Here is a 21,571-nt window from a genome sequence, read left to right as displayed (position 1 = left end):
CCTCAAATCAAACAAATTTAAACTAAAAATCATCTATTCCTTTTTGTTAACCTTGTACCCCAAGCTTTTTTCAGAATGTGCTGGGAGGCCTGATATACAAAAATGAATGTATATCAACAAGGAAAATGAAGCTGATGCAGAAAAAACGTGAAATCCGTTTTAGCTGTAAATTATATAACAGTCAAATGTAAGAAAAGAAAATCTGGAATACCCTTTAACATAATGAGAGGGCTCATTGGACCTTCACTTAATGACAGCAGTCCTGACTGGAGACAGGTGATCACCTGCAACTTCAGTACATAAAGTTCAGACTTTTCCAACATCACAGGTAATTTATGACTCGATTCAAACCACTATTAATGCAAGATATAAGATTAAAGAAAGAAGGAATAAGGTTTATTTCTGCATGTGTAATGTTACTGATGGCTGTTCAAAAAGAATAAAAGCCACATAAGATTGTAAGGTCGCTGTAAATTGAAAGATAGTTAAGTTTCTTGAGCAGTCCAAAGATCCAATTTATGTGTCAACAAATGATTAATCACTCATTTTATCCACAGGTTAGAAATTCAGAGAGAACATTCGGTCATCCTCACCTTACCCACCAAAGTTTACACACAAACACGAGAAAGATGAGCGACCTTGGAAAAGACAACAGTATGAGTGTGAAAACCTGATTTTCTTTTACCCCCTAAAGTAGTTAGCCATGTTTATAATATGATCAAATATTCCTATGCATATTTCAACATTAAACATTTCACCCAAAAAGAAAAGTAAAATAAGTTCTTTATTATCATACCACTATATGACAGCATATTACAAAAACAAGCATTTTTTTCCACAGTTAAATAAAAATGCAAAACAAAAGACCAAACAGCAGGCATTAGTGAGCGGTTTCCAAGTGTCGTGAGACGGGGTCGATCTTCCCACATTCTTTTTTTATTTTAAAGGTATGTGTGTGTGCAATAATTTTCCGAAGTAAAGCAAAGTGCTTTCATGGTCCCTCACCAAAAGATGCCTTCAAGATTCACAGGACTCATTCATGATGCATTTTGTTCACCTTTGGATGCTTCTACTTCTTCCTGTTTTGTCGTTTAGTTCAGACTTGGTTTGAAAAGACTTGAAACGCCTTATAACAGTATTTAATTCACAGTATTTGATGAATTTATTTCACACCATTTGTGTACAACCAGGGCTATAAACACAGTTCCAAGACAAAGGTGAGTTAACACTGAACATCTTCCATATCTAATTCCTTTATTATTATACCTCCCTTTCATAACATAGAATATCCATCGCTAGACTGTGTTCTCTTAACTAAAAATAAAAGTTGCCAAAAGGACCTTTGGTTTACATTGTGATGACGGGTCTTTCTCAGTGGGAGTGAAATTGATAGTAAACATAAGGGCCAGTGCTCAAAAAGGGAGAAAGCTCACTTAAGCACATTTTTGTATGGCCATAAGCAGACAAATGCCAATATCTGTTAATATTTGTAAGTTAGTATAAAAGACATTACTGTGTTTCTAAGCTGAAAAAGACTTTACAGTAGCAGCTGATCATGCAGATTAACTCTCCAGACTGATGCAGGAGTCAGGGTGGACATTATATTTGACTCCTGCTCCTGTACCCGCTATGCAAAACAGACTTCTGTGCATCTTTATTTGCTTTTTGCAGTTGATGTAATTTGCATTGGTTTGGCTTTTTATCCCAAACTGAATAAGTTAGATGTCTGAGTGTTTTAAATAATTTGTCAAAAATTAAATCTAAAAATAGACTTCCCCTTTTTCCTCCATAAAAACTAGACTGAAACCTTTTCAACAGGATCCTTTGTCAGTGCACGCCCCCACTTCCCAGAATTAGCCCACCCAGTTTTCTGTGCAGCTGTTGTAACTGGACAGTTCATGTCACATAACATACATGTTATGTGACATGATGCTGCTAAACAGTCTGATCTGGAAGCGACTCTCTGCACTCTGGCTTTACATGGACATGTGCTCAGGAAGCACGTAGGAGATGTCATCCCATGGGTGGCGATACAGACCCTGTTTCAGCCTCTTCTGGTCCAGGTAATGCCCTGCAGGATGCACAGACATGAGTTACAAGTCCTGTTGTAATAATTAGGATAGTGTGGGTCTTGGATGCATATGAATCAGACTCACCAATAAAGCCCATACTACGGCCGAGGACAAAGATCCCATTCAGTGCACCAATTTCCACAAACTCGTCAGCTTCATCTCTGCAAACAATCCAACATTGATGTGAGAAACAAAGCTGGACAGTGTGGTCTCAGCAGAGAGAGAATGGATTAAAGTAAAATACTGACACTTCACCTCTGATTGCAGCTACTAGTAGTCTGAAAACTTCTATTAAATGTTTATATGGAGGTGACGCTGGGACATGGAGCCATGACATTAGCAGAATATCTACAATAATCTTCAACAATAAGTTTTTTTCTTTAGATTATTTTTTAAATAAATTCTTTTTTATTTTATGTTTTATTTCATTTAACTTTATTTGTATATATTTTATATATCTATATATTGTATTTAGAATTTAAAATTGTCATTTATTTATTATGCCAATTTGAATACAGGGATAAATAGTATTTTTATTTAATTTTCATTTTATTAATTGATTTAGGAAATAAAATTAATTGTGCAAAGTTCCATGAAATGGAACTGGTATTGGTAATAAAATTCATACCCTTAAATCACTTTAATGTACATTAAATACACTGTTAATGTCTCCACTGTTTGCCAGATTTTCTTACCGTGTGAAGCCCCCACATGTCCTTAACAGGTCCACGAAGGAAACACCAATAAAACCGTCAACATTAAGGATCAGATTAGGCTTCTAATAAACATAAAAAGAGGACACATTCAATTACAACTATTAAAATCTATTAAGAAATATGTCAAACCTTTGCCTGTGAAGAAAAAGGAATGGGCCACAGTTTAACGGAGCAGAGAGATTTTGTCGAGATATTTTAGGACATGTAAAATGTCCATCTGAAAGTGAGTTTTTCTGTTACACTTGTACTTAAAAAAATGAAAAAAATGAAAAATTATATTTTTTACTGAACTCGATTATGAAAAAAAGTTTAATGAAGATGTTAAACTGATTAAGTTTTAAAGTAAAACCCTGAAAACTGAAATATTTGAATCCATACTCATGTGGTGATATGTCTTGTAACAGACAAAAAAAGCCCTGATTTTAAATCAGGCTTGGTTTAAAAATAACTTTTTAGTTTTCCCTCTCAAGTGTGTAATTTAATGACACCTGAGGGTGTATAAAGATGCATCAAAATGACAGCTCAGAGTAATTAGAAGCAGGTGGTAGAAAGTCCCCAGTTCAAAAACTTTAACTACTGTAATTTGGTGACAAACACAAAAAACACAAAACTATTTAGTAACATTTATTACCTTCACATTAAGTTATTAATGTGAAGGTAATAAATGTTACTATATAGTTTTCAAATATCTACTGACAGTATGTTCATTTTTGAAAGTTTTTGGGCATTGAAAATAAATTAATATTTTATCATTCAACAAACAACAAGAAGGTCTGCAGGTCCTAAATGAACCAAATGAGATCATGTCTTTACACTGTTATGGTCTCGTCTTAGCTTCGGTTACTGACTCTGTGAAAAAGAGGGTCAGTCATAAATGAATCAGTCTTTATGAGTTTAGATGCTTTGCTTCATTCTTGCTGTGGTACCTTGGAGGTGGTGATCTTTTCAACATCTAGAGCATAGTCTAGAAGCTGGGTGGAGGGAAAATGCTGCTTGACAAAATCCTTCAGTATCTGCACACGCATGTCTGGATTGTTGATCTGGAAACCAAATAAGCTTCATGTTACACAGCAGCTTTGTTGGTTGAACCAGTTTAATTAATCTAAAGAGGGGGCTGACTGCAAAATGCAAATTTAAAGGGAATGAAAGGTGAGTGCTACTCACTGATTTGACCCTGTGGCCAATGCCCATGATAAGTTTGCCATCTTTCTTCATCTTGTTAACAAACTCCATGGGCAGCATGCCGCTGTCAAATGCCTTGCTAAACTGCTTTGCTGCAGCGTCCAGAGCACCTCCAAAACGGTCCCCCTGGATATGATAAATTAATCTTGTTTCACTCCAGAAATATTCAGGTCTGTTTAACCATTTCTGAAATCTCTGATGTTGTCCTGCTTGCAAAAATGGAAAGAAATTGTTAAAGAAATGTGTCAATATGAAGCCAAGTCTCAATCTACATTAGGCCTATGATGCTTCACGGTTTTTCGGACATATATTTGTAATTTTAAATTGCGTGTTTGTATGTGAGCAGTACTGACGATGGTGAGCAGGCCAGAGGTGAGACTTGAGATGAGGTCTTTCCCAGCACGAGCACAGACGATTGTGTTGTGAGCGCCAGAGACGGCAGGCCCGTGATCAGCAGTTACCATCAGGCACATCTCAATGAACTGGCAGGCGTAGCGGGGCAGCCTAAAAAGGACAGCAGAGTTGATTCCACTAAATAAAAATAATGAGTCACGCAACTGCACTTGTGTCTCAAAACTTTATCTTCTCTTCTTGTCAACCGGAAGAAAGTTTCAACAGTTACTTCACCAACCTGCGCTGGAACCAGAGCAGGCCCAGCACTCCTCCCAAACCCATTTCCTCTTTAAAGACCTCAGTGATGGGCATGCCAGCATAGATGAGCTCCTGACCTCGCTCGTCACAGATGCTCGTCATGAATGAGGCTGGTTTACGAATCAGGCCCAACTCCTGGAAAAAAATTAAAAATATGAACCACATTTAAAAATCCAATTGTTGCCACTAGGTTTGTAAAAGTTAAATAACTTAAGAATTATAAATTATGTATTATTCACCAGATCTGCCATATATTACTGGGTTTACAAATAAGTATTCTAAGGTTCTTACCCTCGCCCAGGAATAATCCATGGGTACTGTCGGGGGAGGCACCTCCTCGGCAGGAATGATGGTACCATTGGCCACCAGTTCATCATAAACAGTACTATTACATCATATTTAAACAATAATCAGTGAAAAAAGTAAAAAAACAATTAAATGCCAAAGTGCGTGCTATGATGATGTGATTCCCACCTGATAACATCCCCCAGCTCATCAAAGCTCTTGGGAACAAAGGCTCCAGCATCCCTTAGAGCCTGGTTCTTGACCACTGCTGTCTCTGAGGCCTGGTTGGCACAGGCTCCTGCATGACCAAACTGAACCTGAAGGTGGCAGGTTTACACATTGACCATGAAACCCTGAATTCTCAGGTAAGGAGAGCAGCAAAAACCACAGTTCTTATCTCAACACAGCTAACAAACCTCTGAAGCAAACATGGTGGCGCAGGTTCCAATACACCAGCACACTACAGGTTTGGTGATCCTACCCTCCTTGATGCCTTGGCAGATCTTGTACTCCTCTGTGCCTCCAATCTGGGTTACAGAGAAATATATATAACAGTAACTATTTAGACACAGATTAAATAAACTGGAAGTAGTCCTAGAGTGACTCCCACCTCTCCCAGCACCACTATCATCTTAATTCCTGCAGTGTCCTGGTAACGCAAGACATGGTCCATGAAAGTGGAACCTGGATATCTATACAACGAGGACAAACAAGAAAAATTAAAGCTTAAAAACAAAATGTCTGTGGAGCAACAATAACATGTAAAGCCACAGTTTTACAACAGCTTTCCTGGATTACCATCTCTTACTCTTCAGCAAAAATATAGGGTTAGGGTAAATAAGTTGTAATACCTGTCTCCTCCAATGGCCACACCTTCATAGACCCCATCTGTAGTGCGTGAGATGATGTTGTTAAGCTCATTGGACATGCCTCCAGAGCGTGACACATACGCCACGCTTCCAGGACGGTAAAGTTTGGAGGCCAAGATGTTGTCTAGCATGCCACCTGTGTTTCCAATCTTAAAACAGCCTGGTTTAATGCCACCAACCTAAGACACAAGGTAAATATAAAGAATTACATTGTGAGTCACATACTAACAGATACCAGTACTTTAACAGTGTAGCATGGTATGTTTGATGGATGTAGATGTACCGTGGCAGGGCCAATAATAGTGACGCCTTTCTCATCAGCCATCTTGATCATCTTCCTGGTCTGAGCTTCAGGGATGCCCTCAGCAATGATAGCAATTGTGTGAATCTGGAATCCCAGTAAAACAAGTTAGATCCACGCAGGTTAGTCTGAATGTCCGATGTTGACATACAGCTTCTCTTTATACCTGTGAGTACTGCATGGCCTCCACTGTGCTATCAAAGGCTGAGCGCAGGGATGCAAAGCTGATCAGGACATCCACTTCAGGGTGCTTCTTCGTGGCATCGGCCATGTTTTTGTAGACCGGCAGCAGGATTTCCTTGTGACCCCAATAAAACTTCTGCTTGTGATCTCCACTGAGCAACACAATGTAAAGAAGCATAGAATGAAAACTCAGTTTTCATTTATTTCTTTCGGATCCCTATAAGCTGGAGCTAATGCAACAGCTACTCTTTCTGGGGTCCACATATAACAAACATATTATACATCACACAGAATCTAAACAAAACAACATACAGATCACATCTAATATAATCAAAACACATGTTTATGAAAAAAAGTACCAGTATGCACTTTACCTATCAGCACCAAATCCCCATGATTCTTCAATAGTCATCAATTAAAATGCGTTTTTAGTAATCTTTTAAAACTGGCTTTACGGGGAGCTTCAACTACAATAGCTGGTAAAATATTCCACATTGTAATAGCTGTTTTTATTTTTTTTTAAGTTGACCATGAGAAGCTCGCTGAGTGCCGTAGTCATAATGATCTCTAACATAACTTATTTGCGAGTCCAGGCAATGCGGTTTAATGTTATGAAAAACATTCCAGAAGAATCTTAGGAGGTTACATGCCAACCTTATCTACACTGAGCCATGAAAATCTGTTATGCATATTCTCTGTACTCAGCCTCACATCAGATGGATTTGCCAAAGCAACTCTTGCTGCTTTATTTTGAGGTATTTGGAGTTTAAAAACGTCTTTTTTGGCTGCACTCAACTAAACAAATGAGCAATGATTAAGATGAGATAAAACAAGTGTCTGTGTCAGTGGCAGAGGTGAGAAAAGGGAACATCTTCTAATAGATATACCAAACCCTTTTTCTATACAATATTACTAAAGCGCTTATCCCATGACAGCTGCCCACCAAGTGTGATGCCAAGCAACTTAACCTCCTGGACCTGATCAATGTCTGAGCCTTTAAGTGACAAACGTAGTTTGTTATCATTATTAGTTGCATTTCTGTACTTGAACAGAATAATTTTGGTTTGCCCATATTCAAAACCAGTTTATTTTCCAACTCCAGTCCACTACTAAATTGTAGTTCAGTCTGGAGTGTATTCCTTAACTCAATTATACTATTTGCTGCAAAATAGATAGTTGCATCATTCACAAATAAAGTAGCACTACCAATGGTCAAAACACAAGGTAAGTCATATGTAAATATGGAGAATAATAATGGCCCAAGGCAACTTCCTTGGGATACTCCACATTGCAAATAATTAGGGAGAAAAACGTCACTGTTAAAAAACACATACTGCATCTTATTAATAAATAACTATTTATCCAATTCAGTTCTTATCCTCCAGTGCTTTCCATTAAAGATTCTCTCTTAAGGCATTTCATATTTGGTTTCCAACTAATAGCTGGCCTCCTTGTATTAGTTCCTTGCAACATCCTCCACTTGGGGAAAACAAAAGATGTTAAATCATGAGATTCTTGCAGTAAAACGTTTTAGAACTGTTTGCTGTATCAGATCAGCAATACTGTCAAATCCAAGGAGCACCAACTATTGCATCATAACATGTAGTTTAACCTACGTGAAGGGGTACACCATGGCCGCCACAGAAGGTTCGTCCCGAGAGCAGATGTAGTCAAAATCCAGCATGCCCTGCACAGCACGTGTCTGCATGCCCCAGACAATGGCCTTGGTGCGTTTGCTGAACAGTGTGGTTGCTTTGGCTGACAGAACAAAATAAAGCAATAAGAGGGAGACTCCAATCAGAACTAGAAAGAAATAAAACCAGCCACTGATGAAAGTGGGAATTCTGCAGTAAAACAGCAGGAACAGGGACGTCTACAAGCAGAGTGTGAAGGAATTCAGTCTGAGGAAGAAGATGGAGGGGATAGAGAAAATAACACATCACCACTACAAACTCCATGAAAATATGCCATTATTCACACACCTCCCACTGCACACACAACAATGAAATTTGTCTGACCAACCCAATGTAATTGCACAGGTCAGAAGTTTTGTCCCAGACATCCTTTTTAGCTGACAAGTGCTGATTAAAAGCTGTGAATGTAATAAAATCAGACATATGGGATTACAATAAAGTCACTGTTTATTATTTTGTCCACCCCCTTTGTTTCACACTCAGGGATTAATTTGGGATGTCACAATTTCATAACACTTCACAAGGGACACTGAGTCACACTGTTAGAATATATACATATTTTTCCATTGTCACCTGTTTCCAACCCTGTTCTGCAGCAGCCCAGTACATATGGATTGCCTCTGATAACAGCAACGTCATGCCCTTGGAGAGTAAACGCTGAGTTAGCTTGGGAACTGGATGATTCTCAAAGCTCATGTTTCATTTGGTGTGACAGAACACGTCTCACCCCCTCAGACAGAGATCTGCACAGCCTATACACAGCCAGGGTCAATCGCACATATCTAATATGGGTCAGGGGATATAGTAAGGCTGTGCTGAGAAAAGCCTTCGAGGGAAATCGCTCAGTGTAAGGTTACGCGTTTCATTGTGCTGATTGGTTGTAGGTCTATGTTTTTAGTAGGGATGCACGAAAAATCGGCATTAATATCGGTATCGGCCGATGTTAGTCATTTTTTAACATATCGGTATTGGTCCGATAAGCAATACTGGGCCGATATTAACAGCCGATATTTATTTTCTTATAATTGCTGATTGTGTACGTGTGTCGGAAGGTTTGGCCATGCAGCCATGTTTGGATATGTGACAGCGATGCAGCACTACATTGTGGGATGTAACTGAAGCAAGAAGCAATTTCAGCTGTGTGGTAATCTTTCATGGTGTAAAAAGAAGGTACTCAAAAAGCAGTACGCAATATCCGCAAAGTCGAAGTAATGCGAGGAGGATGCCGTGTCAACTCGTTCAGCACCACAAATTTGATATGTCATCCAAAAAACTGCCATCCAGAACTTCACAAACAATGGTGGGAAGCTAACACCCCTAATGTTTGCTTTATTTTCACTTTGTACAGAATCTGATAATCTTAAACCTTTTAAAACAAAATATATATATCGACATCAGTAAATATCGGTTATCGGCCATAAAAACAATATTAATATCGGATATCGGTATCGGCTAAGTATCCCTAGTTTTTAGTCATAGTCTTCTCTTAACTGTAAACCATTTGACCATGGTTTTCTCTAATATTCTGATTATTTATGTTATTACTGCTGCGCTAACTTGCTTTATTCAGGTAATTGTGTCTTTATTATTCAAATATTTTGGAGTTTCACCACTTTATTTTTATCTTTTTTATTTTAATGTCTATATTGTGTAGCACTTTATAACTTTCAGAAGAATCTGATATGAACAAAGTCATTACTGTTTTCCATCAGGGGGATTTTTTTCAGCACAGTCGTAAACTTTTTTTTTTTTTTAAATGGAGGACTAAAACCATTTTTTTTGTAAGTTTAATTAATTTTCTGTACTGGTGACATAGTCCCATATTGTGTCAAATATTATCTGTTTTATACAATACTTTCTGTACTAGGTTTGTAGAAGATGCTGACATTTTTTCCCTCTACAAATGGGAAACATGAAGTAACTTAACCTTATAGACACATATTTAAACAATACTACTACTACTACTACTACTACTACTACTACTACTACTACTACTACTAATACTACTAATAATAATAATAATAATAAAAATAAAAATAATAATAATAATAATAATAATAATAATAATAATAATGCTGTGAGCGGAGACATGGTAAAAATTATGCTATTCTGAAACATGCATTTGGTTTATGGAGCAAGATGTCATGTTAGTGTATAATGTGCTTCGACACATTTGCCGTTAGTTATCACACCTTTGCATCAGTAGTCCCCAGTCTCTCCTGCTCTCTGCCTTCTGTTGGTACATCTGATATTTGAGACACTGGGCTAAAACCGTACATCTGTCCTGATCACTGCCTTTTTAAAAGGCTTGAACGAGGAGGATGAGGCTTCCTTTACAAAAGGCACATACTGTAAACTGAACTGAATATCTAACAATAATGACAACTCATGCTTTATCTGGACCTACAAATAATTCAGTAATTCAGCAATATCAGTCTGAAAGGGAATGTCTGTTTAGTGAAACATAAACAGCTCTCTTGAAGAGAAGTAAGTTAACATTAAATTGGAAAAATAAGGAAAACTGTGAATAAACCAAAACAGGAGGACAGATGGAAGCAGACAGAAGGTGGAGAGGGCAGGAGGACAGGTAATTTACACCCTTTCATACCTCCGCTGCAACCTGAAGAGCCTTGAACGTCTGTGACATCACAAGATGGAACAGAAATTATGACAAAATAAGCACAAAAAAAAAAAACAAAAGAAAAATAATGAGTCTGGCTGATCTGCATCTTTGCTACATTCACTGAACACACTTAAAAGCATTGTGCCAACTGTGTACCATCATATAAAACACAGCAGAGTAAACAGCATGCTGTTGTGATAGCAATCTAAAAATAATGTCACAATTAAAATCTCACATCCCAAAGGCAACACTAAACTTCTGACTAACACTACAATCAACACTACCCCTACACAGCAACTCAGACCTCTTACCATAGATGACACATCTGATATTATTGCTAGCACTAGAATCTGATCCACAAATCATCCAAAAACAGCCATTTTCTTCCAAAAAGATGTTATTGCAAAAGAATGTAATGCACCTTAAAAACAATAGAGGAACTAAGGTGATGCAAATATGTAGGAATCACACTGGAAGGGTAAACAGGAAGAGGGGCAACCAATGAAGCTGAACGCAGTGGGAGCATGGCACACCTATGACTTACCTATCCAATCGCCTGTGACCACATTCTTCAGAGGCCACAGTAAAGAATGAAGAGAGTCTTAGAGAAACAAGCATGAAAGAGATGCAGGTGAGTGGACAGTTTGTGCAGCATAAAAGAAGAAGGAGAGGGTGAAATAGGGAAAAAAATAAATAAATAAAGCAGAATTATAGTTAAGACATTTAGGGAAGGAGGGAAGCAGAAATACAAAGAAGTAAGAATAAGAGAAATGAAAAAGCAGAAGTGCATGAGTAAATATGGCTAGCTAAAAGAAGCAGCTCAGCAGTGAGTGCCTCTGTGGTAAATACCTGCTGGAAGACCTGCTTTAGACTTTTTGGCTGGAGAGACATCATTAGTCGTCTTGGATTCAGAGAATGAAGCTGTTCTTGTTGTTGCTGGAGTCTGGAGGAAACAGAGAGAAATATATAAATATATTTCTGATATTAAGAGCCACACAGACATTTACAAGAAGGAGTGGCACATGTTTCTCTCTAATTCACTGATATTTTACTAAATATACAGCCAAATAATGAGTTTGCACAGCAAGCAGACCACATAACACCACACAATAGAACCACTCAAACAAGATTCAAAGTCCTATCCTGTCATAGTTTAAGCCATGTTTAAACGTGCACGACTGTATTGTGTAACAAGTGAACACACTTAACACACAAAACCCTTTCCGAAAACAAACATGCTTATTTATGTTGTGTAACTGACAAACTTTAAAAAATGGTTCAACAGATTTCCATAGAAGAAGATTTCACCATTCAATTGCTGATTTAGGTATGTAGTAAAGCAAGTTTCTGCAGTGCATTCATTTGGTCAGAGTATTTAATGATCTACAGACCATCCCAGATTCACATAACACAACTTGAAACAAAGTCAACTTAAAATAAACTTACCACTGCATTGTTGCTGGCATTGAGAAGGAAGTTGGCGGTGTGAGCATCCATTGGAGGCTGGTTAGGGATTGGCCGGTGACCCAGCGCCATGCCAACAATGGCTGTCATGTGGGTCTCGGTCCCAAACACATGAATAGGAATACCCGTGGTCTTCCCTTCACAGAGGAGCAACAAGCGTAATTTCAGAGAACAGTATATACAAACAGAACTCATAAAAAACATTAGTCAACTCAACATACATTTCCATATAGAATTGCTCTTTTCTGTAAATCGCAAGACATTTCCTTAATTCAACAAGGGATGATCTCACTCACCTACTTCCCCCATCACCCTCAGGCCTTCTTGATAGTTGGGCCCACCACGTCGTACAAATATAGTGACCTCGTGCTCCTTCAGCGGACCTTGGTAATCTTTAATGGCCCTGACAATACCCTGAGGAAAAAGTCAGGCAGCTTAGCCTTGTGATGCAGTTCTTTTGTTTTACACAAAATTTGAGTTAATGTGCATCTTTTGGTGGGTTATAGGAACTCATTACAGAAAATTACAATACATAAAACAATCTGCAAAGTTTCTATATGAAGAACGAAGCTGTAGCAGCTCTGCTATTCTAAAACATGCTATTAATACAGACTGCAGATGTTGTGTATCAAGCTAAAATTATAATTCAATAAAATGCATGATGAAACTTGGTGATGACATGTGAAGCTAACATAATTTACTCTAAGTGTTTCAGGAAAACTTGTTTCACCTTAAATGTGGCTGCTACATTGGTGAAGTTTGCAATACTTCCTCCGATGATCAGAACCTTTCCTGCAGGGTGATAGAAAAGTCATTAAAAAAAATAAAAAATAAAATCTAATTACTTTAAAAACAACCATAACAAATTTTTGGAGACCTAATTGCTTCTTGAATTCCTCCCTCCAGTCATTCACCTTTAGCCCACTTATTTGGGAAGATGAACTCTGATAACATCTTATCTGTGCTCACCTTGAGAATGTTTCTCACGAGTCATGAGAGAGAGGATGGTTTTTGCATAGTCGTAAGTCTGCTGTTCACTGGGCGCGCCAGAGTACTCGCCATAGTTGGCCAGCTCATCCACCCCACCCAGGTCACAGATGGTGTCGCTGCATAAGAGAAATCAGTAGTCAAATGCTATGCTATGCTTTCAGGTTAAATAACCCAACAAGTGTTGAGCAGCAGGGAAAGCAAAACCTTGAATCACTGTGAATGCTTTCAAATTTCTAAAACAGCACAAAGCGGGACAACATAAAATACCAAGTATAACTTTGAATAAACACAACAGAGAGTAGGTTTATTAAACTGAAGTCATATACAATCCATTATGATTTAATGAACCACCTATAGACCACAGAAGCACCTCCTCCAGCAACCATGGTCCAGATTCTGCCTCGGGGGTTCAGCAGAGTCAGCTTCAGACTAGCACCGCTCTTTGCGTCCAGATCTGCTATGTAGGCCTCCTAAAATGGTAAAGCATTTTGTAGCAAATTACACAGTCTGTTGATTGAGTATTTGTGGGCAGTAATGGAGACAATCTGAACCCATTAACTCATGATGCAACATATCAACATACCTGTGTCCCTGTTTATTTGGTACTTTTGGTTATTAAACATTTAGAAAACAGCTTTGCTTTAAAAGCTGTAGAGCTCTAAAGATCTCTAGCCAAATAAAACTCTGCTTTTTGTCCCTCATATCTCACCTCTGGATATGCCTCTCTGCCAAAGGGTGGAGGAAACTCCACATCACCCCATTTGGCCTTGCAGATGAAATCGGCTGTGGCATCAATCTTGGCTGCCATATCGACGACATACACTCCATCATGGGTGACAACTGGTTAAGACAATAAAAACTAAAGTTATTCATTTGTATGTTTCCTTTTAATTATAAGTTTTATTGGGGTAAATGTTTTTAATTTCATTTAAAAAAAAAAGGAAAGGAAAAAAGAAAACCCAGAAAAGAAAAGAAATTCATTCCCTTGAGTTAATAATTCATCCACACTGGTTCCTGCCACTGTGAATACCAATGAGATGAGCATAAGGTTGCACAGAGGAAAGGTTTACCTAAGGGGTTGATCTCGAGATAGGTGAAGTAGAGGTCCTCGTAAAAGTTAAACAGCCCCACTATAAAACTGGCCAAGACTCTACAAAGGAGGAAAACATGGTTTAAAATCAACAGAAGAGTGGATAACAACTTAGGAAAAATGTAAAATTAATTTGTACTACAATTCAATGTGTATACAAAAAAAATATACTTTTTTGCCAAACAATCAAGGCTGATGTGGTCAGAGCTGTATTTTGAACCAATTAAGACAAACTTTTGCATGTAAATAATAATAAAATAAAAAAAATAAGTAAAAAAAACAAAAAACAAAAAAAAAAAACAAAAAACAAAAAAACAAAAAACAAAAACAAAAACAGGGTGCATCCATACTCTTTCTTGTCATCTGGAGCACATGTGAGGAGCTGCTCTGTGACTTGGTCTTCGGTGAGTTTGTCATCCACCGCAACCATCAGCCTCTGGGCCTTAGCATCCACGTCACCCACCTCCACGCCTCCCTCATGATGGAAAAGCACATGGTCGCCTTCACGCGTGGCGTAGATACACACATAAAACTCTTCTTCCTGGGTGAGTAAATAAAGTGTTAAGTGTGAATTTGTTTGCATAGGGTGTGATATATGTAGTACATAAAGATGACAAGCTCCTGATTGTTATATTCACAATTAAAAAACTACACAAACATATATTTTGTTGCATCATTTTTTACCTTAAGTTTGTTCTTTTGGGAAAATATGACATCAAATCATCACACTGACCTAGTTACAAAATAAGCTGGAGCTTTTACTGCCCTGCTGAATGATTTCCTAGCTCATTTCTCTTTTTAGGGTGGGTCTTTTTAAGCTCTATATCCTCAATTAAAGGCTACACAAGTAAACACAACTTGGCTTGCAGAGTAACGAACACCCATTACCTGTGTGTGTGGAACAAACGGCTCAATGAGGAAGTTCTTCAGCACACCTTTTGCTTTTCCCACCTAGTCAAGAAACAGATTACTGTCACAAACATTCATGCTAGTTTAACTGAGTTATACCAGCAGAAAAAAAATATTAAAAGATTGATATGAATAGTTTTGCAGAAAAAAAACCCAAAACAAACAAAACAACCAGCTATGTATTTTTTGGGGGAATTGTGGGGACTGTCTGCCTAAAGAACTAGGTGGCTTGTCTGTATTTACAGTAGACCAGAATAGACCACCCTCTGACCTGGCTGATCTAAACATGAGCCCATGGCCTCTGGCGTGGCACAGCATGCTCCTAACACATCCATATGCTGGTACTAACGGAGCTTACATTCTATTCATATGCTGTATGACACACAATGAGGCACTCGTGTTTACTACTTGGGTCACGCTATTTGACAGCATTCGCATCTTTATCTTTGGCCTGATTGGTTTTACAGTGAAGATAAGCAAGAACCAGGTGCCAATTACAGATGTTTATTTCTGTATTGATTACTTATTAAAATGTGCTCTAATCGACATCAAAGTTACATTCAAAGTTAAATCTAATGCAATTAACAAATATTTGCATTTGAGCATACTAAGTAATCAGCCACAGTGCTGAAGGAAAAAGTAAGCAAAGCTCTGTGCCTATGACTTCTGAGTGCTACTTTGAGTGACGTCTTCCAAATAAAGAGATGAGACTGAAAGGAAGTTGTAGAAATATTTCAGTGTTAAATGTTTTGCTAAAGCATTCATCAGGCTCATCTCAAAGAGTGGTTCTGGAGTCTTGAAGCATCATATTCCTACACTGATTTCCTTCCATTTTGCCACTTTTTGCCAAGGAAAGACGACTACAAAGCAAATAACTACTTTTCTTTAAAAACAAAAAAACAAACATAAAAAACAAACAAACATTGCAGCATGTCTCTCAAGGTTACCAATACACATTTCAGGGACAATATGCTGATGTGTGAATGCCACGTTTTAAGAAAAACAAGAAGGTCTGTGCACACTAATGGCAAAACCCAGTTTTAACAGTGAAGGGTGAACAATGGTTTAAGAATAATTGCTGCCTCTATTTTGGAAGATAAAAAAATCTCTGGGCAGCCCATGATATGAAGCTTAGGAAAGGCTGGCCGAGGTAATAATATAATTACCCAAACTGCACAAGTAAATCAACAACAGAATGGTTAAACAAAGAAGAAAACTTGTGGTTTGGAATGTCCCGATGGGAATTATGACATTAACTCAGTGCCAAGGTGCTGCTACAGGACCTGAACAGGGCTGTTCAGTCATAATATTCTAGAAGTAATGATGAATTCAAACAATATAGGTGGAGTTTTGGTGCAAAATTTTTTTCTCAGAGTAACATGACATTATTTTGAATTATTAAATCCATGTGAACATGTCCACCAAAGAGACGAAAGGTACAACTGTTTCTGTATAACTGTGTTTTTAGTTTAGATGAAGATCCGAACATATTTGATCTGTAATCAGTTAAAATAATACTGAAAATTGCAGAGTTCACAAGCTCTTTCTTGCAAGTTCAGATGGATTCTCTACATATAAACTGAGTTTTACTTGTGCATTTTTATACGTATTATTATTATTTTATAAGTATTAAGTATTTTTTTTAACATGTTCTTACATGACAGGAATTAAGTTGTTGTTGCACGAGTTGTAAATGTAAAAAAAACAAGTCAAGTTAAGGGTCAATTAATTTAAAAGAAAGTACAATTATTAGCAAACTGGCAAACCAGCAGTGCCTGTTTGGACATTCTTATTAGCATGTTCCTAGGAGACAGAATTTATAATGGGAGAAAATCACAGCTGCTGGTTCTTCAGAAATGAGGACTATTTCAATAGCCATTACGCATTAGCCAATATAAAATCTACAGAGGACAAGTATGGTGCATTATACTTGGGAAACACATGAAAGCAAAAGAAAAAACTTGGGCTTCCGTTTCCTAAATGCAGCACTGAGATGCTAATCACAAGCATCGGAGGACATTTCTCTCTAACACTAACATGAGCATGCATATTCTTTATCTTTTTACAACCCAATAGAAACAAAACTGAGTAAATTTGATTTAATTATCTAGGTGTTCTAACACAGCTCCAGTCTCCTGGATTTATCAGTCCTCAATGTGGGCCTCTGTATTGCCTAAAATGACAATGTTAGCTTTTACACTTGGAGGAACCTAAGACAGAGAATACAGTCAACTCACAGTGGTCTCTCTCATAAGGCGGGCGCTGATCCACTCTTTAACGCCCTGCAGGTCCAGGTTGATGCCCACCAGGCCGAGCTTCCCTCGCCTCTTAATCAGTTGATCTGGCTTCACCACTAGCCGCTGTGTAAAAAGCAAGAAACGTCGCAGATATTTCATAAAACCCTCAAATTTGTATAAACACTGAACCAAATTAAACTGAGACTAAGGCACAAAGCATATGCACGCACACACACACACACAGGTCACAAAGGGTAGCTACAGTTACAGAGTCACATGCTTCTGCATGGCATGGCATCCTGCGAATTAAACCCATAAACGAGCTTTGTGACTTAACCAGCTGGGAACAGACAAAAACCACATACAGCAAAGAGGAAAAGTTTTGAGGTTCTACTGAACCCATGACACAGTCTTACCTCTGTCAGTAGCCATGGGTGCTCTTGTGTGAGGCGGTCCCAGTCAGTCTCAGCAGTTACAGTAGCATAACGAAAACGGTTCTGCACATCTACTGAGGTGCAGATGTACTTGTACAAGAACTCCTTTCCTGTCTGCTCTGAAATGGCTTTCGCAGACATGACAGCGCTGGACAGCACAGGGCCTTTGGGAAATGGAATCCAATGGTTAATTTTAGCAAGTCACCACAGCATCACAAGGACTTAATAAAAGATAACACAAGAGACACAACCGGCTTATTTGTTTCTATCCTAAAAGGAAAATGGAAACTTTGAGATAATAAAATAAGCAGACACATGAGAATAAGATTAGAATAATAAGTAATACGTAGCATGAACATTCTGACAAATGTGACCCAGATATACTGCTGTTTGCTGAGAGTACTGTAATGTGGAGTGCAATTAAGCAAGAGTGACAGACCTACAAACTCTGGAGAAGCAGCTAGTATTTCACTTAATAAATAATGAAACCTTGTAACAAATAAAACCATCCAAATGTGATGCAATACTATACTAATTAACCTAAAAAAAACTGTTTATTTCTTTCACTGCACTTAAAAATTTTCACATAAAAAGGGCCAATCTCCTTCACTGTATACATCGGATAAGCATAACTTGATACTTATCATCCAAACATGTGCTATGTGTGTCACTGGGTCCAGGAGAGAATAGAAACGCTCTTTAATCTAAACATCTTATCAAACACAAGATAAACTCGAGCATAGGGGATTTCTAAGGCCTTGTCTGCATAACATTTGTATTTTGGACTTCCACAATTTTATTCGAACAATGAAAAATAAATATACTCTACCTAGAATAACTGGGAAATACCACTTCATGATGACACACACATCAGATGTACTCAAACAACAATAAAAACATAAAATCTAAATGTATTTCTTCTGGTTAGAAATTATGTTAGGCTACTTTCCATGCTCACATGGACATGTTGAGATACCAGAGTCAGACACCTACGTATAAATCTACTACGAATGAATCATAACTTACTAAATGATTTTGTCTGAAAAACTATGACCCTTTGGGCATAGCTAAAAACTTAAACTTAAAAGTAAATGTTGACTCCCTAAAAGCAGCTGCTTATTTTACTAGATGTGTGCATAAATGACCTCATTCATCTAAAACAATTATATCTTTGTTTTGACTAACAAAAAAGGCCACTGGAAAATACATAGATTAAACAAAATTACAGATTCTTTTTAAGATACTTGTATCTGACTGATTATAGCTCCAAACCTAAAAAACTGAAAATAAATCAAATTGTATCTCTGTTTTTACATGGAGACCTGTCGGTAATGTACCCTTCCTCCTCTCAGCTAATGCAACTGTGGGTTATTAAACACAAAAATACGCATAATATGTCGTGGAAATGAGTGATACCAAGGTTTTTGTCATTTTTGTCATTTGCCTGCTTTAATGCTGGTGTTTTAGGGTTAGACAGTGATGCCGCACTGGTGTAAATCCCAACATAGACCAGTATGGCTAGTCTTGTGTTAAAATGTAATAGTTTGTCTTTTATTTCTCTAATATTTTACTTACAATACCTTGTTCCAACATCTGTAACATGCACCATTTTTACAAATGCTAGCATTTTTCCCCTTCAAGTGTGCAAATCTGTGATACCAAGACAGCTGTGAATATTATTGAATGGAACATATAACATTTGCCTTGGTACCTGTTTCTATACAAGGCTCCAGCTCTCCTGCAACTCTGAATTGGAGTAAGTTGGTATAAAAAATGGATGGATTGATGTTTCTACACTTCAAGTTACAAGTGTTTATTAACTTAAAAGTTGTAGTGTAATTTCCACTATTTTTTCTAGTCAAAATTGGTGGTTATCAGGTTTTAACAGTCAAGTTTTACCTATATGCACCTGACAATCATTAACAACAACAAAAAACCCATCTGTCAGTGCAAAACGTGACCTCTCCTTTTCTCTCTCTCACACAAACAACTGACAAGTTAGCAATCTGATGTTTGGCAAACTTGCAGTAAAAACATGACAAGCATCTTCTTCACAACACAACCCTAACCCACAACAAGTTGCTCTTTAACTTGCCATTCCTGTTTAAACCTCACAACATGTTGCAAGACCTGCTCTGGGAAAGATGTCTAAACCAACACAAATACTCATCGGCATTTGCCTGGCTTAGTGTCTAACATTTCTTGATCTTATTTAAGGAGATAAAAGATACCAACTAAATTCAAAATCTTTGTTGTCATTATGCAAGTACAATGACATTTTGAGGAGTCTCTCAGCTTATGCACACATAAATAAGAAAATAGAAATATAAAATATATAAAAGATATAAGAACACATCTATGCTTACAGAAAACAAGGAAGAACTAGCAATACAGCAACAACCAGAGAGCCTTTATTTACATGCATCTTATCACTTGTGCCACTTGTCTTACTGAAGACAGTCTATGGAACATTTATTTCAGGGTTTAGGAGTGCAAGTGCTTTATCTCCTTGCTACAGATAAGTTATCTCTAAAATGTCTGTGGTAAATAACCTAGCAAAGATTTAGCAGACTATCATGTCATGCTTTCAGAGACAGATGTCCCTGTATTTAGTCCTGACATAATCCAGGGTCCAGTCTATTGTTTGAAGCTACTTAGCCGTGAAAATTCAGCTACTGTACAGGCTCCTGAGATGGGGGATGCTAGATTTGGAGGCAGCAGCATCGTGGGGACCATTTCTGTGGGGCACTGCTTCATACTTAGCTGCTGTTTGATGAACTCAGGGGTCCCGTAACTTCACTTCCTCGATGAAAACTTCCGTACTAGCTACATCATATCTGCCAGGCCAACTCGCTTATGAATGAAGCTCCTGTATTGACTACCACTCCCACTACACATACTGAGCAGCCCACACTAGCTAGTCAGGCAAGTTCAACAATGACTTTAGCTAATCACGAGGTAAATAACGTAAATAGAATCCGGTAGAGGAGAAATAAGTAGCTAAAATAATAAACTTGCCAACAGCAGTTAATGCTTGCGGTAGATTGTAAAGTGAGGTTAGTCCTCGTTTATGACTAATATGAGTCACTAAAATTTCGGATTAGCTTTTTTAAACAGACAGCCGAGTAAAACAATGTAAAAATAGTTAAACTTCTTCTATATTTGTCAAGATAAGAGTTTCAGAATTTTTTCTCCATTCAAACCTCAGAGCATCTCATTTCATCCGACCTGAAGCCCTGACTGACAGGACAGGCTGACTAGCTAACTGCTGTAGCTAAAAAAAAAAAAGTCGCTAGATAACTGCTACCAAGAAATGTTGACGTTTGCAAAGTAGCTGAGGGACAACTATTACCTTGTCAAGGACTGCAACACCTTCTTGAAAAAAATGGCTCGTGTCCTGGCCACAAATAACACAGCTTAACAGTCAGTTTGTCTTATACCCGGAGCCCGTTTCTGTCAGCCGCTCTTGCCACCTCACCCTCCTCCTGTCGTACCATAATCTGGCGACGCTGTGGACACCTCATTGGTTTAAACATAGTCACGTGATTACGTCAGTTCTACCCACGCCACACCATCATCAACTGCTGTAAACGTATATGATCAGTTTTTATAGAGTGGTAAGATTGTAAATAACGGTAATATTTCTCATATTCACAACCCTGCCAACTTTTAAAAAACATAAAAGAGAAAAAAACCTTTTGAAGACCAATCTTTAAAAATCCATTTCCTTTTTTATACCTGAAATGTTCTATTACTGCATGTTGAAGCCCATTTACGGGCTATGTACAACCTTCAAAATACAATCTGCTGGCTATTTTCTTTTAATGCATATTGTATTTTAATGTATATAATTCAGGTAAACCTGAATACA

The 21,571-nt window shown here is 37.8% G+C and overlaps 1 protein-coding gene across 2 annotated transcripts; it reads right to left on the bottom strand.

Moving 5' to 3' along the window:
- Positions 1 to 550: 550 nt before the first annotated feature.
- aclyb (ATP citrate lyase b) lies at positions 551 to 21,188 on the bottom strand. Of its 2 annotated transcripts, XM_041973272.1 has the most exons (29): positions 21,053 to 21,188; positions 17,683 to 17,864; positions 17,267 to 17,389; positions 15,009 to 15,071; positions 14,471 to 14,661; positions 14,101 to 14,180; positions 13,740 to 13,870; positions 13,382 to 13,500; positions 13,010 to 13,146; positions 12,771 to 12,832; positions 12,337 to 12,454; positions 12,023 to 12,177; positions 11,426 to 11,519; positions 10,562 to 10,591; positions 7,876 to 8,017; positions 6,243 to 6,411; positions 6,059 to 6,163; positions 5,758 to 5,954; positions 5,517 to 5,598; positions 5,323 to 5,433; positions 5,096 to 5,223; positions 4,913 to 5,006; positions 4,602 to 4,756; positions 4,324 to 4,474; positions 3,953 to 4,096; positions 3,715 to 3,828; positions 2,768 to 2,850; positions 2,157 to 2,233; positions 551 to 2,071 (listed from the first exon to the last, which is right to left on the bottom strand). In XM_041973272.1, exons 2-29 carry the CDS (start codon positions 17,839 to 17,841, stop codon positions 1,977 to 1,979), a joined length of 3,309 nt encoding a protein of 1,102 aa, XP_041829206.1. In that variant the 5' UTR covers positions 17,842 to 17,864; positions 21,053 to 21,188; the 3' UTR covers positions 551 to 1,976. The 2 variants fall into 2 exon arrangements, with proteins under 2 accessions (XP_041829206.1, XP_041829207.1); XM_041973273.1 differs by lacking the exon at positions 10,562 to 10,591.
- Between the last annotated feature and the right edge of the window lie 383 nt (positions 21,189 to 21,571).

This window comes from Melanotaenia boesemani, chromosome 21 (assembly GCF_017639745.1).
Source record: "Melanotaenia boesemani isolate fMelBoe1 chromosome 21, fMelBoe1.pri, whole genome shotgun sequence".
Lineage (NCBI taxonomy): Eukaryota > Metazoa > Chordata > Actinopteri > Atheriniformes > Melanotaeniidae > Melanotaenia > Melanotaenia boesemani.
This window is presented reverse-complemented; position numbering and strand designations above follow the sequence as displayed.